This window comes from Hypanus sabinus, chromosome 9 (assembly GCF_030144855.1).
Source record: "Hypanus sabinus isolate sHypSab1 chromosome 9, sHypSab1.hap1, whole genome shotgun sequence".
NCBI classification, from domain to species: Eukaryota; Metazoa; Chordata; class Chondrichthyes; order Myliobatiformes; family Dasyatidae; genus Hypanus; species Hypanus sabinus.
The window spans coordinates 20,579,556-20,598,633 of record NC_082714.1 but is presented as its reverse complement, the minus strand read 5'-3'; the positions used below and the strand labels follow the sequence as shown (position 1 = coordinate 20,598,633).

Below are 19,078 nucleotides of genomic sequence, written 5' to 3'. Positions count from 1 at the left end.
TCAGACCGATGATTTGAGATGTGTTTATTTTAATGCAAGAAGCATCGTGAACAAAGCAGATGAGCTTAGAGCTTGGATCAGTACTTGGAACTATGATGTTGTGGCCATTACAGAGACCTGGATGGCTTAGGGGCAGGAATGGTTACTTAGAGTGCCAGGCTTTAGATATTTCAGAAAGGACAGAGGAGGAGGCAAAAAAGATGGTGGTGTGGCCCTGCTGATCAGAGATAGTGTCATGGCTGCAGAAAAGGAAGAAGCCATGGAGGGATTGTCTGCTGAGTCTCTGTGGGTGGAAGTTAGGAACAGGAAGGGATCAATAACTCTACTGGGTGTTTTTTATAGACCACCAAATAGTAACATGGACATCGAGGAGCAGATAGGGAGACAGATTCTGCATAAGTGTAACAGGGTTGTTGTGTTGATTTTAATTTCCTAAATATTGATTGTAATCTCCCTAGACCAAGGAGTTTAGATGGGGTGGAATTTGTTAGGTATGTTCAGGAAGGCTTCCTGACACAATATGTAGATAAGCCTACAAGAGGAGAGTTTGTACTTGATCTGGTATTGGGAAATTAACCTGGTTAGGTGTCAGGTCTCTCAGTGGGAGAATATTTTGGAGATAGTGATCATAATTCTAGCATTGGAGAGGGATAAGAACAGACATGTTAGGAAAGTGTTTAATTGAGGTAAGGGGAAATATGAAGCTATTAGGGAGGACTTGGAAGCATAAATAGGGAACAAATTTTCTCAGAGAACTGTAGAGCAGAAATGTGGCAAATATTCAGGGAATATTTGAGTGGTGTTCTGCATAGGTATGTTCCTATGAGACGGAAAGGGTGGTAGGGTACAGGAACCGTAGTGTGCAAAGGCTGTTGAAAATCTAGTCAAGATGAAGAGCTTACAAAAGATTCAAAAAACTAGGTACTGATAGAGATCTATAAGATTATAAGGCTAGCAGGAAGAAGCTTAAGAATGAAATTAGGAGAGCCAGAGAAGGCCTTGGCAAGCAGGTTTAAAGAAAACCCCAAGGCATTCTACAAGAAAGTGAAGAGCAAGAGGATAAGACGTGAGAGAATAGGACCAATCAAGTGTGCCACTGGAAAATTGTGTATGGAACCGGAGGAGATGGCAGAGGTACTTAATGAATACTTTTCTTCAGTATTCACTATGGAAACAGGATCTTGGCGATTGTAGAGATAGGTTACAGTGGACTGAAAAACTTGAGCATGTAGATATTAAGAAAGAGTATGTGCTTGAGATTTTGGAAAGGATCAAGTTGGTTAGGTCTCCGGGTCTGGATGAGATGTACCCCAGGCTACTGTGGGACGCAAGGATGGAGATTGCTGAGCCTCTTGGCAATAATCTTTGCATCATCAGTGAGGATGGGAGAAGTTCCAGAGGATTGGAGGGTTGTGGATGTTTTTCCCTTATTCAAGAAAGGGAGTAGAGATAGCCCAGGAAATTATAGACCGGTGAGTCTTACATCAGTGGTTGGTAAGCTGATGGAAAAGATCTTAAAAGGTAGTATTTATGAACATTTGGAGAGGCATAATATGATTAGGAATAGTCAGCATAGCTTTGTCAAAGGCAGGTCATGCCTTACGAACCTGATTGAATTTTTTGAGGATGTGACTAAACACATTGATGAAGGTAGAGCCATAGATATAGTGATTATGTCACAAGGGGGACATGGAGACTGGACCCAAATGCAGGACGCAGGCACTGAAGTACTAGGGGCAGGACAGGAACAACTAAAGGATAGAACAAGATGGGGAGACCATGGCATGCAACAGTGATCCTGGGGTTCAGAGAGTTCGTGGCGAAGGAAGGACCCTGGAGTTCGTGGCGAAGGAAGGACCCTGGAGTTCATGGCAAAGGCAGGACCCTAGCTAGGCTAAAGGATGGGTCTATGGGACAAGGAATGCTGGGAGGATAGCCCCTTGGGTGGGCTGCATAACTCCTGGGCAGGTCCCAGCCTCCCAGGCAGGAACACAGGGGCCTGGGCAGGTTGCGGAGCACCTGGGCAGGTTGCGGGGCACAACCCGTCAGAAGAGAGGGGTAGGAAAGGGTCAGAGTCCCCCCTGCCGGGCAACGACAGTTCAGCCTGCTTACCCGACGGAGGCAAGGGATCAAAAGGGAGCTCGGTCCAGGGTGACTACAAGAACAGACTTACAGAACTAGATATTAACAGTGGGTAATCCAAGCCGGGGTCACAAAAAGATAGCCAGGCGAACAGCGCAACAGCGTGAACAAGGCAAACCAGATGGAACAGCAGGTACAAGACAAACAGAGGAACAGGGCAACCCCCAACCAGACTCAGTCCCAGAGCCCCTATATATACACCACCAGTCGCTAGGTCTCAGGTGCACCTCCTTAAGCCAAGATGATCCTATTTGGGCTTAAGGGTGAAAGGAGGGACGGCTACAAGACCCGGAGTCCGGAGTCCACGGACAGGATCAAGACCCAGAAAGCGGGCTCCGGACTGGACCATAACAGTATATGGATTACAGCAAGGCATTTGATAAGGTACCCCATGCAAGGCTTATTGAGAAAGTAAGGAGGCGTGGGATCCAAGGGGACATTGCTTTGTGGATCCAGAATTGGCTTGCCCACAGAAGGCAAAGAGTGGTTGTAGACGGGTCATATTCTGTATAGAGGTTGGTGACCAGTGGTGTGCCTCAGGGATCTGTTCTGGGACCCTTACTCTTCGTGATTTTTATAAATTACCTGGATGAGGAAGTGGAGGGATGGGTTAGTAAATTTGCTGATTACATAAAGGTTGGGGGTGTTGTGGATATCGATAAGTGCTGCCAGAGTTTGCAGCGGGACATTGATAGGATGAAAAACTGGGCTGAGAAGTGGCAGATGGAGTTCAACCCAGATAATTGTGAGGTGGTGCATTTTGGTAGGTCAAATATGATGGCAGAATATAGTATTAATGGTAAGACTCTTGGCAGTGTGGAGGAACAGAGGGATCTTGAGGTCTGGGTCCATAGAACACTCAAAGCTGCTGTGCAGGTTGACTCTGTGGTTAAGGCATAAGGTGCATTGACCTTCATCAACCATGGGACTGAGTTTAAGAGCCAAGAGGTAATATTACAGCTATATAGGACCCTGGTCAGACCCCACTTGGAGTAATGTGCTCAGTTCTGGTCACCTCACTATAGGAAGGATATGGAAACTATAGAAATGGTGCAAAGGAGATTTACAAGGATGTTGCCTGGATTGGGGAGCATGCCTTACGAGAATAGGTTGAGTGAACTCGGCGTTTTCTCCTTGGAGTGGTGGATATGAGAGGTGACATGATAGAGGTGTATAAGATGATGACAGGCATTGATCGTGTGGATAGTCAGAGGCTTTTTCCCAGGGCTGAAATGGCTAACATGAGAGGGCACAGTTTTAAGGTGCTTGGAAGTAGGTACAGAGGAGATGTCGGGTATAAGTTTTTTATGCAGAGAGTGGTGAGTGCGTGGAATGGGCTGCTGGCGATGGTGGTGGAGGCGGATACGAAAGGGTCTTTTAAGAGACTCATGGATGGGTACAGCTTAGAAAAACAGAGGGCTCTCCGTAACACTATGTAATTTCTAAACTAAGTACATGTTCGGCACAGCTTTGTGGGCCAAAGGGTCTGCATTGTGCTGTAGGTTTTCTATGAATCAGAGTCAGGTTTATTATCAAAGGCAAATGTTGTGAAATTTGTTGTTTTGCAGCAGGCTCTTCTGCCTCCTTGTTGGTAGCAATGAGAAGAGGGCATATCCTTAATGATGGATGCCACCTTTAATTGAGGTATTGCCTTTTGAAGGTATCCAGGATGTTGGGGAGGCTCGTATCCATGATGGACCTGGCTGAGTTTATAATTTTCTGCAGCTTTTTTCAATCCTGTGCAGTGGTGTCTCCATATCAGATGGTGTTGCAACCATTCAGAATGCTTTCCACATAGAAACCTGTAGAAATTTGTGATTGTCTTTGGTGACCTACCTAGTCTCCTCAAACTCCTAATGAAATATGTGCCTTGAACTTGAAACTGCTCACCCTTTCCGCTTCTGATCCTTCTATAGGACTGGTGTGTATTCCCTCGACTTCTCCTTCCTGTAGTCCATAACCAATTCCTTGGTCCTACTGATGTTGAGTGCAAGGTTATTGTTGAGTCACCACTCAACCAGCTGATTTATCTTGCTCCTGTACACTTCCTCATCACCATCTGAAATACTGCCAACAATATTTGTGTCATTGTCAAATTTATAGATGACATATGAGCCTAGTCATGGTGTGGAGAGAGTGGAGCAGTGGGCTCAGGATGCTTCCTTGAGGTGCACCAGGGTTGATTGTCAGTGAGGAAGCAATGTCATTTCCAATCTGCAGAGACTGTGCTCTCCCAGTGAGGAAGTCAAAGATCCAGTTGCAGAGGGAGATTCAGAGGCCCAGGTTTTGGAGCTTGTTTATGGGTTCTTGATTAGTCAGGGCTTGAAAGGTTAGGGGGTTAAAGCAGGAGAATGGGGTTGAGAGGGAAAATAGATAAGTGAAAAATGAACTGGTGGAGCAGACTCATTGGGTCTAATGGCCTAATTTTGCTCCTCTATCTGATTTTGGACTCTGCTGTACATACTGTTGCTTCAGTTCCCAGTGGTTTCCTTCCACTGTCCCAGCCATTAATGTTTTACTGAACAATATGATATAGCTCATTCATTCAATGTTAATCATTCCAGACTGAGATGGAACATGAGTTGCCTGCCAGATAGTGAGAAAAGAAAGGACACTCAAATGCATGTATGGCCATCATTGAGGCAATCTTCAAGCCACATTAATGTATCAAGGCACAAGAGTATAAAATGAATCAGCATTTAGCCCCAGTACACCATGCCAATTAAAGTGTTGAGCCAGATTAAAACTCGAGGCATGACAGCAGAAAGTGAACTGGCACTTGGCCCACTGGCCTGTGCCAGCCAAGGTCCCCCGCCCACCCCCACCTGAGCCCGTGCTGCCTGACTGTATTTGACCCATCTCCCTGTTTCTTCTTGCTACTACCATTGGCCAGGAGGTACAGGAGTCTTGAGTCCCATGCCACCAGGATCAGGAACAGTTATTGCCCGCGGTCATCGGCCTCCTGGACTGTCCTTATTTACCTCAGCGCTGATCTCACTCCGCAGCCGAAGGACTCACTTTTGGGGTCTCTGCAGCTCATGTTCTCAGTATTATTTGTTCACTTTTAAAAATTATTTTCTTACTTTGCCCTCTTTTGCACATTGAGTTTTTGTCGGTCTTTGTTGTGTCTGTTTTTTTGTGCATTGTTTTGTGGGAGCCTCCAAGAAGATGAGTCTCCAGTTTGCATGTGGCATGCATACTATGATAATAAAGTACTTTGAACTTTGTTTATAATTTTGGTAGCATTCTGTACAGTAGACATTCTGATGATTGGTTTCAATTTACATCTAATTTTTTTTTTAAACAGGTTTTTATTGAAAGTTCAGAAGACTCCCTGGGGAGTTGCTAAACCAAAGACTTTTTTCCTCACATGTAGGCGGGGAAAGTAATTAACTAGTTGGCAGGTATGTGGGTGGCTATGTTTTGCCTTTACCTGCTGAGATAAAGGACTGCACAGGGAAGCCAACAAACACGTAGTGAGGCATCGGTGTGGTGTGGAAACTTGAAACATACTTCTAAGACTTTAACAAGGAATTTGTAGAGAAATATGCTGAGAGGACTTTCTGAGATCCAGAATTAGACTTGTCCCTGAGATTCTCGTACAATTTTGGGCCAAATGCCAATCCCTTTGATTATATTTTCTATCTTATGTAGATTGCATCAAGGCAATACAGGCGACAATGTGTCTGTCAGTGATCTTCTGCTGTATTTCATTCATCGTCTTCGTTGTTCAACTGTTCCGGCTGCAGAAGGGTCAACGATTTTACATTGCTGGAACCCTGCAACTACTTTCAAGTAAGTCTGTACAGTATGTATAATAAAAGTGCTTACTCCAAAGCACTGCTATTTGAAGGTTGAAAAGATTCTAGATCTAATGATGTCCTTTCTGATTGTAATGAAGTGGGGTGGCTGCTTGTCCTTCTCAACCCCTCTAGCTTGTCTGGATCACCTTGTACCTTAGATTATCCAGTGTTGTGCATCTCCTCCTTGGATCCCATTCGTGATTTAGCATCACTCTTGGGATCTTCTTCTCTTCTGTATCTGCACCTTCATGAGGTTTCCAGGGACATAAAGCATTTTCAGACTTCAGTTACAGGCATGGTATCAGCTTTCAGGTATGCTGACCTTTGCCAGTGCATCTTTCTGTCACTTGCCTTTTACCCTTGCAATGTCAGATTAATATGATCCTCTTCAGGCCCTCCAGTGAAGTCACTTCTTCTAAGTGAATGTGAGAAGGCTTCCCTTTTAGCATTTCCAAGGGACTGCATCCCTTGCAACTCGCTGGCCTGCACAATCTGGGTCCCTGGTCCTTTATCCTAGTGAACTGGACTCTACAACAACACACAGATTTCACAGGATTAGCAATATATTGCACAAAGGAGCTGAACTGTCCATGTAATGACGTTTTACTCTATGGCACATAGAACATAGACTGAACAGCACAGTACAGGCCCTTTGGCCCACAATGTTGTGCTGACCTTTTAACATACTCCAAGATCAACTTAACCCTTCCCTTCCACATTTTTTCCGTCATCCGTATTCTCTTGTTTTATAGAATGTAGACTGAACAGCACAGTACAGGCTTTTTGGCTCATGATGCTGTGCTGACCTTTTAACCTACTCCAAGATCAACCTTACCCTTCCCCTCCCACATATACTTCCATTTTTCCTTCTTCAATGCATCTACCTGAGTGGTGTCCCTAATGTATCTGCCTCCGCAGCACATTCCACACATCAACCACTCTCTGTGAGTAAAAAAAAGAATCCAATCTCAGACATTCCCCTTATACTTTCCTCTAATAACCTTAAAATTATGCCTTCTCATGAGCTTTTTACTCATCAATGCCTCTTATACACCTCCATAAAGTCACCTGTCATCTTCCTTTGCTCCAAAGAGAAAATCCCTAGCTTGCTCAACCTATTTTCCTGGTTGCTGCAGCTCTGCAACCCCCCCCCCCCCCCCCAAAGTATCCAAAGCGGTGTACTTATTATTGTGTGGAATGGTCACGGGGTGCTCTACCCTCTTCTGACAGCCACCCTGGTACATGCCTCCTGCAGGTTAGGGGTGACTACCTCCCTTTAACTCCTATTATCACTTTCTCATATGATCCAAAGGTCATCGAGCTGCAGTTCCAGTTTCTTACGGTGTTCTCTACTGAGCTGCACCTCAGTGCACCTGGTGCAAATGTGGCTATCTGGGAGGCTAGCGGTGTCCCAGAATTCCCACATCTTATACAATGAACACAACCCAGCCCCTGAAGCCATTCCCACTGCACTAACTGTGCACTAGCATTAATTTCCCTTCATCATCACCTTTTTAAAAGCTTTGGTTACCTTGACTGTCAGCTTTTATTACTATTTCTCCTGTGTAAAGTGCCCTTTATATGTATTTCTTGATCAAAATTCCCATTAAAATGTAAATTGTGTTTAACGTTCCAATAATTGGCAATAGGGATGGGAAAACGTGTCATCAAAATGGATTGATGTTAACTGCAACAATGCATTACATGCTGATTTGTACAACTTCTGGACAAAGTTTATATAAAAAAAATAACTTTTCCTTCTACCGAATCCTTATTGAGATGTTACATTTTTGTTGACTGCAAAAGAAAAAAAATGATAGTGATTTCTTGCTGGAAGGGCACAAATCTGTGTTGGAGAATTAATCCCGCTAACAAATAATTTTGTCTTTTTTTTTAGGCCTCTGTGTAATGATTGCAGCGTCCATCTACACAGACCAGGAGCCAAACTTCCATAAAAATTTGCATACAGGATACTATGGATACTCCTTTATTCTAGCCTGGATCGCATTTGCTTTCACTTTTATTAGTGGTGTAATGTACATTGTTTTACGGAAACGCAAATAGAGGCTTGGATTGACCTAACCCCTCACATACCACTGCAGAGACATTCTGTTTCTGATTCAATTTCATCAAGATCTCCTGCAAATAAACCTTTTGCACAGTAATTTTCAAACCATGCAAAAATGCAATAGCTAATTTTGCAACTGTTTTGAAGCCCTTTTAGCAGATACAAATTCTTTAAAGATCAAATTGGCACTTTTAAGAAGAAATAAACATCACTCTCTCGCTTATGTTAAGGTAAATTGAGAAGTTTCACAGTGGCAGACACCTATTATTTTTACTGCCAGTCAAAATGAAATGTTCACATTCACAGGAGGTGGTTTAAGCATTTCAACCTTCACAAAATGAGCTCCATGTTGTTCACGAGATGCTTTAAAAAAAACTAGTGGCCTTGTACTCATGTTTCTCAACTTTGTCTTTCTTTAGTTAAACATGTTTAATTTCCCTAAAGCATCATTTTACTGGACATAGATTCTAAAAGCTACTTATCAGTCACTTAGGATAAAGTACCATGAAAAGTTGGAAGGCTATAATAACAGAAATGCTTAGCGAAGTACATTATATTTGTCTATAGCAGAAAATGATATACAGGTGACCCTGCAATATTGATGAAGGGTGGAGATGAATTCTTTGAAAAGTTCCTATCACCATTTTCCATAAGTCAGTTCATCAGAATCAGGCTTATTATCACCAACATATGTCATCAAAATTTGTTGGGTTTGCAGCAGTACAGTCATAAAAATTACTGCAAGTTACTACAATAAATAATGCAACAGATGAATAATACTATTCATGGGCTGTTCATCAGTGCATTGAGAAACACAATCTGGAAAAAATACATTTTGTTTTATGTATTTGTTCACAAATTCTGCTTAGAGCAAATTTTCACACCTCGGATTTTGGGGTAGTGGTATGTAACTTCTGAAGGGCAAATTTTCATTACCCAAATTGTCATCACATAGGAGATGCCTCTATAAATATATTGTCAGAGAGAACAGGTTTTTGGCAAAATAACTGGAGGAATGGGACTGATGGCAATGGTTTGAGAGCAAGCATGGATTTGATAGCTTAATAGCTGCCTCAGATGTCATATCAAAAATAAGCAAATAGTGTTCTGGCAATCACAATATATAAGATCATCCATTTGATTTTTTTTAAGCTGGTGAATGGGAAAATGTAATTGCTTAGAATTGATGGTTCTTGACCTTGGAAAAAGAATAAATTTGATGTCTGGGCTTATTTGTACATTTTATTTATTAGCATAATATAAACCATCTTGTGAAATGTAAACCACTAGAAGTAAGCATCGGCTTTCCTGTTGTGCCAAACATGTCCCTCCCTACCTTAGAAATTACTAGGCTTACCCAAATCCCTCTATCTTTCTGAGCTCCATGTACCTACCCAAAAATCTCTTAAAAGACCCTATTGTATCCGTTTCACCACTGTTGTCGGCAGCCCATTCCATGCACTCACCACACTCTTGAGTAAAAAACTTACCCAACATCTCCTCTGTACCTACTCCCCAGCACCTTAAACCTGTGTCCTCTTGTGGCAACCATTTCAGCCCTGGAAAAAAGCCTCTGACTATCCACATGATCAATGCCTCTCATCTTATACACCTCTATCAGCTCATCTCTCATCTCCGGTGCTCCAAGGAGAAAAGGCTGAGTTCACTCAACTTATTCTCATAAGGCATGTTCCCCAATCCAGACAACATTCTTCTAAATCTCCTCTGCACCCTTCCTGTAGTGAGGTGACCAGAACTGAGCACAGTACTCCAAGTGGGGTCTGACCAGGGTCCTATATAGCTGCAACATCACCTCTCGGCTCCTAATTTCAATTCTTCGATAGATGGAGGCCAATACACCGTACACCTTCTTAACCAGTTACTGTTGCTTTCCTGACAGCTTGAATTAAATTGGCCATTCTCCTCTAACCTCTCTCATTAACAAGGGTGTTTTTGCCCACAGAACAGCCATTCACTGGATTTTTTTTTGTTTCTCGCACCATTCTCTGTACTCTAGAGTCGTGTAAAAATCCCAGATCAGCAGCTTCTGAGATGCTCATCCACCCTATCTGGGACCAAAAATCAATCCATGGTCAAAGTAATTTAGATCATATTTCTTCCCCTTTCTGACCAAATAACTGAAATTTGCTTTAACAAACAAGTGTACAGGTACACCTAATTTAGTGGCCACTGATTGTAGCTTTTTTGCCCCTAGATGTCCCAAGGGTAATTATTAAACTTTTGCACTTCAATAATTGGACATTTTGAATCGATTTACTGTGATTATGACTCCCTCTCTATAATATAAACACTGAACTGAGCACAGCCAACAGAACTTTTCCCTCATTATTTAGCTAAATCATACAAGAGGTTTTCTCAGAAACTAAATAAGAAACTCTTAACCATCCTGACATTAGTGGAAACAGAAAATACTGCTGTAAATAAATACTTGAATTCAGCATTAGTATGTTGGTGCTGCTTGTTTTTTTCCTGATTAGCTGGACTGCAATGATTGCAGAGGCTTTAAAACCTAAACATCAGACAGAACTTGTTGCACAGTTGCTTTTTGCTCTCAGCATTTTCCATTCCTGTACTTATTTTTTATAATCAGAAAATTAGGATCAACATAAATAGAAAGTAATATAATAGCACTGAAACTTTGCATTCAACATCCTGGCAAAGGACTATCTCATCTCTCAATGTAGCGCCATTCCAGAGAACTGAACATTACTTCAAAAAATCAGTTTTAACTTACATAGAAATTGTAACTCAGTGTAGGAAATGCAACTACAGATCCACTTCCAGGATAATGACCATCAATACAACAGTTGTGACACATTTTTATATAACTTTTAGTGGCAGAATTAACATAATGTCAAGTAACCAGTTAATAGTTTTCTTCAAATATTTTACTCAATACCTAAAAAGCGGTTGTTTTTTAAAATCGCCAGTTTAGCTACGTTTATAGTGTAGTGAGCAAACCTTTCCTTTTATAAAAAAAGTTAGGTGTACTTTTTTAATAACTCATTGTCAGTCAATGGAAACAGTAAAAGTTGGCAATTTATTAACAGTGCAACTACACATGTTCATGGAAGAGACAGAGGGACCGTGGTTTCCATAGTGAGGATCACAATTTGATTTTTGCAACTGTATTCCATTGCATAACCAATGAGGTAATAAAGGAGATTTTTTTTAAATATATTAGTCAGTCCTAAATAAAATTATGACAGTATACAAACCAAATTATTTTTTTGAAGATCCACTTAAAAGACATCTTATTGGAGTAACCACTCGTTCCAAAGTTGATATTTTCTTTACCACAATATATTAAGGTCTTATTTTTGTAATATATTTATTGCATGCTAATTTGTTATCGATGCTTTTTACTCTAGTGATACTGTGCAGTGATACAAGCTAATGCTCACACCCAGTATAAATTTGCATTTAAATCCTGTGCATAATAAATATGGATTTTCTCTCGCAATGTCACAGATAACAAATTAACCTATATTTTTTGCTAAAATTACTATAGAAGGATAAAAATCACTGAAAAGATCAGAAGGGGTAGGACAGTTTCTAGATACACTGTATTTGTGTGTATTGTGAAAGACTTGCATGCATTTTGATTTGCTGGCCATTGATCCTGAGTCCATTTGTTTTTGAATCAATTAAATTCTGTCATTGAGTGATATAGCTTAGGACATAAACTAGATTTATGAATTAAGTTTGCAGTTCATGAATTTTAGTACAAGTTTGATTTTACATTGTTTAGTACTTTAATAGTTGACAAATAAGCTAGAATTGGTTTCAAACAAAAGCACGCAAGTTTTTAAAATCGAAAAACACAATTATGGATATAAATCCTATATTTTAAATAAAACATTTGCAATTAAAATCTTGTATATAGTCCAACATTTGTACGAGGTAAACATGGATCTGACAGATTAAGTAAGCCATAAACAATCAGATTATTAAACATGCTTCACTTACTTATTTCTTCCTTTGGATCTAATTTACCATATTAATTAGTTTTCAAAGAGCCTTTTTAGAAAATATTTTCTTCCTCCTTCAATATATAGTTTAAAAAATTACCAGGTTGAGTGTCTTATTAGTAGTGTGATTGTTTTTAACGTAGCATTTTTGTTTAGTTATGTTACCGTGATTCTACAATGATGTGATAATATAGACTCTGATAAAGAAATCCAAAATATAAGGAATGATTGACAATTATCTGTATTTTGTATGTATAATAAAGTACAGCCTAGCAAATCATTAATTTGTTTAGATTGTCAATTTATGCTACCCCCTGTCCCCGATAAATAACAGAAATTGGTCCAGCTTGTCTGAAATTCAACCTCCTTGTGATCTACAGGTCTGCATCAGCATGTGATCAGTAATCTGGTGTTTTGTATGGTGGGAGATTCTAATACCAGAGGATAGCCTCAGAATAGATGGGTGTCCCTTTAGAATGGAGATGAGGAGGAATTTCTTTAGCCAGAGAGTGGTGAATCTGTGAAATTTGTTGCCACAGGCAGCTGTAGAGGCCAAGTATTTATGTATATTTAAGGTTGATAGATTCTTGATTGGTCAGGGCATGAAGGGATATGGGGAGAAGATAGGAGATTGGGGCTGAGAGGAAAATTGGATCAGCCATGATGAAATGATGGAGCACACGCAATAGGCAAAATGGCCTAATTTTGCTCCTGTAACTTATGGCTTCACTGAAATTGTCTACAGTCTATAACACATACAGTTCATCAAGTCTGCTCTGTCATTCCATCATGGGCGATCCCAGATCCCACTCAACCCCATACACCTGCCTTCTTGCCATATCCTTTGATGCCCTGACCGATCCAGAAACAATATGGTCTTATGGAAACACAAACCGGAAAACAGATTAAACAGTTCTGAAGTGTTTTGTAAACACAAATTTTGCAGATGCTGCAAATCCAGAGTAACACAAACATGCTGAAGGAACTCAGCAGGTCATGCAGAATCCATGGAAAGGGAAAAAAACCAGTAGATGTTTCAGGCCAACACCCTTCATCAGGTCTGCAAAGGAAGGACACAAAAGCCAGAATAAGAAAATGGGTGGGGAGAGAAATGAGGAGGGGAAATTACTGGAAGTTAGAGAAATGTTCATGCCATCAGGATGTCATCAACTGTTTGGAATATATGAAGAGCATGGATTCAAAACTTTTGAATAACTTGTTATTTTGAATTATGTAATGCCAGTTCTAAGGAAGGTAAAGAAGTCAAAGTAGTCTTGGCCCAAAAGCTTAGACCTGAACTTTCTTTTACTTTGATGGAAGGATGTTAGTCACAATGTAGCACCGGTATAGCCTGAGGTGGCTGGAAAAGAGGAGCCTATACTACTGTGAATACGTTTTAGAACTGTTGCTAAATATTGTGAGAACCTAGACATCCAGTGTACAGTGTACTCATCCACTCAAATGAATTAGTTTTAGACTATGGTATGGTCTATACTGTATAACCATGGGGAATTTAATATCATTCATTTAATACTTTGAGCTGAAGTAATTAATAATCAAAATCAGATACATTATCACTGACATGACATGAAATTTGTTTTACAGCAGCAGTATAGTGCAGTCATAAAATCTATAATATACAATACTAAGCAAATAGTACATGGGTTTTGGGTCTGTTCCAGATAAACTGATGGCAGAGGGGTAAAGCTGTTACTAAAATATTGAGTGTGTACTTCAGGTTCCTGTACTTTCTCCCTAGTGATAGCAATAAGAGGGTATGTCCTGGATGTTGAGGGTCCTTAATGAAGGATGCTGCTCTCTTGAGGTACCACATCTTGAAGACTTCCTTGATGTTGGAGAGGGATGTGCACATGTTAGAACTGGCCGACTTCTACAACCCTCTGACACCTCTTTTGAACCTGTGCATTAGAGTCCATACCACTCTGTGTTCCAAGCCAGAAGGGTCTCCATGGCATATCTATAGAAACGTCCAAGCCTTTGGTGACATGCTGAATCTCCTCAGACTACTAATGAAGTATAGCTGCTGGTACGCCTCCTTCAATGATTGCATCAATATGGTGTGCTAGGATAGATCACCTGAGAAGCTGACATCCAGATCACCTTTTCCACCAGATCCTTCAATGAGTACTGATGTGTTCTCCCAACACTCCCTTCCTGAAGTCCACAATCAGTTCCTTGTTCTTGCTGACACTGTGTGAGGTTATTGCAACACCATCCAACCAGCTGATGTATCCCATCCCTGTGATATTCTACCAACAACAATATCACATTAATGGATTTATAGATGGTGTTTGAGCTGTGCTTGGCCACAGTCAGGACTGTAGAAAAAGTAGAGCAGTGAGCTAAGCACACACTCTAAAGTGCTCACTGAGGAGATCTGCACTGACTGTGGTCTCCCAACAGGGAAGCTAAAGTTCTGGTTGCAGAGGGAATAGATTAATAATTAGCTTTACATGGTACATGTACATTTAAAGATATAGTGAAATGCATTGCTTGCATTAACAACCAAAACACACTTAGGATGTGTTCAAGGTAATTATGAAAAAGGATAAGTTTGGTTCTCGGGTTGGGATTCAAAACTGGAAAAAGGCCATTTTGATGGTATCAGAAAGGATCTGGCTGTTTCCTGGCAAAGATGTACTTGGTAAGTGGGGGGGGGGGGGGGGGGCCTTCCAATGTGAAATTTTGAGTGTACAAAACTTGTATGTGCCTGTTAGAATAAAAGGCAAGGATAACAAGTTTAGGGTACCTTAGTTTTTGAGAAATATTGAGTCTCTGAGGTATGTGAGAATAAAAATTGCAAAAGACAACTTAAAAATGAAATCAGGAGGGTTAAAAGAAGACCAATCATGAACAAGAAAATCAGACGCTGGAAATCCAGGCAACACACACAAAATGCTGGAGGAACTCTACAGGCCAGGCAGCATCTTTGGAAAAGAGTACAGTTAACATTTCAGGCCAGGAGCCTTCATCAGGACTGGGAAAAAAAAGGCAACTCAGAATAAGAAAGTGGGAGGTTTCTTACTCTGACTGCTCATCCCTTTTTTTGGACTAGATGGGCTGAAGGGTCGGTTTCTGTGCTGTAGTTTTTTATAACTGTGTATCTTATAAAGGTCTGTTCATTCTGAGATTGTTTACATAGCCCCACGATGAACAATAGTTGCTTATGCAGATGCTACTCAGAATGAGCAATAATGGTGATGTGAATCACTGTTGAAGATATAAATTATGCTTTTTCTAGAATCATAAATTACCTCAGATGTCCATTTATCTGTATAACAACACCACCAACACTGCAGCACTAGTTAATACAGAATTTCCTTATAATGAAATACTAGTTTTCATAAAGAAGAGATTACTACTATGCTGTGGTCAGGTGTTTATGACTTTCTTGGCTGCTGATGATTACATGAGCTGTTTTTTAAAAAAAACTTAAGATGCTGGAGATAGTCTGTGGTTAGGCAGCATCTGTGGAGAGAGAAACAAGTAACATCTTAATTCACTCATCAGAACTGGAAAAGTGAGGAACAAATAGAGGAAAGGGGAAGTGAGAATAATTTACTGTATTCACTTATAGAAAATTGATATATTAACCAACTCCAGATATGCTGACTGTACCTCCCTGAGCAAACAATACGAGTTTTAAAAGTTGTAGTGGGGGAAACAAGATTTACCCAAGTTTGTTCCATAGGCACCACAGCTGTCTCCATCCACACATTGTTAAACCATCAATACAGAATATGTTGAAGGTATCATTTAACAATAACAGAACTAATGGAGCATGTTCTTCTAATATGCAATATTTAAAAAGCATGATTTGCTAAAAAGATTTTTTCTTCTAGAAATAAAGTTCTAATGATGCTGCAATGCAAGAAATTCTGATGAATATTCTCTAGTTAATGTTAAATGACTTATAAATTTATAAAACAATTAATCTGAATATCAATGGAAGCACTTACACTGCTTTCTTCAATTAGAACTGTGTTTTAATCATTTTAATGTTCAAAATAAAACAGGATTTGTACAAGTAATTGCTTTAAAACTACTAACTAAATCATCCTGCAATTTTAAGTGTGCACCAATTTACATGCAGAATGACAGACTTTAGTAAAACACATAGTCTCAGAATGAAGGAAGCACCATTGTTAATTAACAGTCATTTAATACACTTGGAGATTTCATTGGACATTTTTCCTATATATTCTAAACTAGCAACTAATTGCTAACTTAAAACTTGCTAACAACAGCATGACACATTGTAGGAGCAATTTTTAACAGCTAATATAATTCGATATGCATATGGAAGGTACAAATGATCTCTTTGCAAAAAACCACTGCTATTAAATATGCATTGCCATTGCTATGGAATATTTTTCTGGTGCAAGATTGTAAACTACAAGTATGACCAATAGTTTGAGAAATATAGAAAGTGAATATTTACTAAATAAATGAAACGACCTGTCAAGTTGTATAATCCTACAGATTCCTTTGGTTGCATACTTCACGTAATTACTTTCTGACAATTAACTGAATTTATTGTTGCAGATCACTTTTGCAAATTTCAGACTAACATTTCAATTATTATGGAATCTTTTGTTATGTGCAACACAGATTAAAAAGCTTGCAATCTACTTTAGCATCATTGATTTCACAGTTAGTTTGATACATTCTCTTTAAACAAAGGAATATTTAGGCACATTTGGATCAAAATGTAAAAACCTGGTTTCCAATTTGAGCTCTGTTGCAACGCTTTTCTGAACTGTCAACACCTCACATGGGATTCACAATATCTTTGCTCATTTATCAGTTTTTGCACAAGCCCAGTCTGTCAGAATGCTCACGTGATGAACTACAGATTTTATTGTATTTACAAAATTTAGCCTCTTGCTTAAGTGGATGAGCAATTTTAAATGACTCAATTTCTAGCTTTTCTCAGACAAAATCAACTATAAATGTCCGTAAAAATATAACCATAGTATTTCATAATTACTTTTCCCATTCTAATTAGTGTTCAAAATTGTGTTAATTTAAAATTAAGAAGACATTTTTAATGATCTGTTATGGAAATGGCATTTTGTCATTTAGATTATGCATCAATGCTCAGATTGTAATTTTCAGTATCTAATGAAGTACAGGCTGTCCCGGGATAATTGAGCCCAATTTTACTGATGCCCTTAAGTCAGCAAATACACAAAAATCACTTGATATAATTACTATACCTCCACAGTATTAAAGGCACAAGGCTGATTAGGAGTAATTATTAAAAGTGGAGAGAGTGTAAACTAGTTTGGCTACTCATAGGAATGAATGAACATATGTTGGACTTTTGAATTTAAAAACATTTTAGGAGTTTGTTTGTATGTAGGGAAGTCCTCAGGTCAGGCATTCGTAACATAGAATCTTCAAGAAAAAGTAGTAAGAGGCACACCCATGTGTTTTCTGATCAAGGTGAGAACTTTTGGTTTATATTTGTGGTTGCAGACTACACAATACAAAAGGTGATCAAAAAGTATGAACACCTTGGTAGGAGTTTGAACTTTCAGTCCTGAAAAAAAAACTAAATAGTGACTTAAAACAGTTAGCACTTTGGTATCAAATATTTTCATGGACACATAACTTGGGAAAGTGATTTGATTGCAATAACACTTATCCAAATGTGTAAATTTTCAATTTAAATTTAGTAGGACAAGTTTAATGTTTACATATGAACACATTATTTACTTCTGTTCAAAAATGAACACCACATTGACAAATGCTTAAACACATTTGTTTTTAATGAACTTAGGCAAAACCGGACCAAAATTTCCTCAGTAACTAATCCATAAAGAGCAGTTCACAATAAACTAAAGTTGTTTTCATTTTTAGTATTTTTGCATAAGCAATGCGATAACGAATGATGGATATGGATTTCTTTAGGTTCTAATAAGCAAAATGCTTGTGATTCACAGAAAAAGACAAAATAACAATGGGTGATTTTTGCTTGAATAAGTAAAATATTAAATTTCAAGTAAAACAGAAACAAAGTGCAAGTGGAAGGAGAGATTTTGCCTCTCCAAATATTTTCCATTGTCACAGGCACTTCAAACTAGGATCATCATGGTATGCATATATAGTATCACAAAACTGTATATAGAGGCACAAATCTGTTGAACATCCGCAGCACTCCAGGAGATTGCAATTCCACTTTTCATATGCGTTGGATATACTGCAGGCTCCTGGGATGGCCTGAGGTATCAGGTTTAGTAAGTAGATCTCCTGTTGAAACTGTAGTAGGAACTGCTGATTGAAAGGGAATATACATAAATACAGAAATATACGGTTATTATTTATTTGATTCACAAGTATTCTGGTATGCAGTATTTCAATTATGTTCCATCTTTGTTAAAATTTTCAATAATGATGCAACAATTGAAAAGATGATCTCCGCATGCCTTTGTCACACATCCACAGATTCAACAACAAAAGTTTATCTTCCTGCTCTGCTTTCATTTTCAGCTTCACTTGATCCTAATCCATTTAAATTTAAAAAAAAAATTATGTTCTAGTTTAACATCAGCATATTGGTAAAACAGAACAACCGCTAAGGTATATCAGCAAAGCTCCTAAATTTCAGAGCTCCTAGCTTCTTTAAAAGCAGCAAATAAATTGAGCTGTGGATACAAGATTTACCAACGTTTGTGTCAGATGCTTACTACTGATCAAGTTTATGTTTCAGTGAGACCTGTAAATGATAAACAGATATGCAAATAAAGAGCTGCTGAAGGGATTCTGTGGGTCAAGCAGCATCTTTAGAGGGAAATAGGCAGTCAATGTTCCATGTCAAGACCTTTTTCTGAGCCGAAAGAGGGAAAATTGCCAGGGTAAGGAGGAGAGGATCATGGAGAAAAGCTGGTAAATGATAAGTGAACCCAGGTGCAGTGACTGATTGGCAGAAAAACAAAGAGGAGAGGGTAGATATAATGACAGACACTGGTAGGTGAAGGCAACAAATAGCTGCCAATTATGCCTACAATATAGTTAAGGTTAAGAACATATATTACTCACAACATCGA

The 19,078-nt window shown here is 39.3% G+C and overlaps 2 protein-coding genes across 6 annotated transcripts in view; one reads left to right on the top strand and one right to left on the bottom strand.

Moving 5' to 3' along the window:
- emp2 (epithelial membrane protein 2) overlaps positions 1-10,043 on the top strand; it is a 59,960-nt gene extending 49,917 nt beyond the window's left edge. For both annotated transcript variants that reach the window (XM_059979183.1, XM_059979184.1), the window contains exons 4-5: positions 5,797-5,937; positions 7,843-10,043. In XM_059979183.1, coding sequence (XP_059835166.1) covers positions 5,797-5,937; positions 7,843-8,009 — 308 coding nt within the window. In that variant the 3' untranslated portion in view covers positions 8,010-10,043. The remainder of the gene's footprint in view (positions 1-5,796; positions 5,938-7,842) is intronic.
- Positions 9,018-19,078, bottom strand: part of LOC132399140 (activating transcription factor 7-interacting protein 1-like) — an 80,829-nt gene continuing 70,768 nt past the window's right edge. For 2 of the 4 annotated variants that reach the window (XM_059979182.1, XM_059979181.1), the window contains exon 10: positions 9,018-18,533. The gene's annotated coding sequence lies outside the window, so the exon portion shown is untranslated. The remainder of the gene's footprint in view (positions 18,534-19,078) is intronic. The other 2 variants (XM_059979180.1, XM_059979179.1) reach the window with 2 other exon arrangements.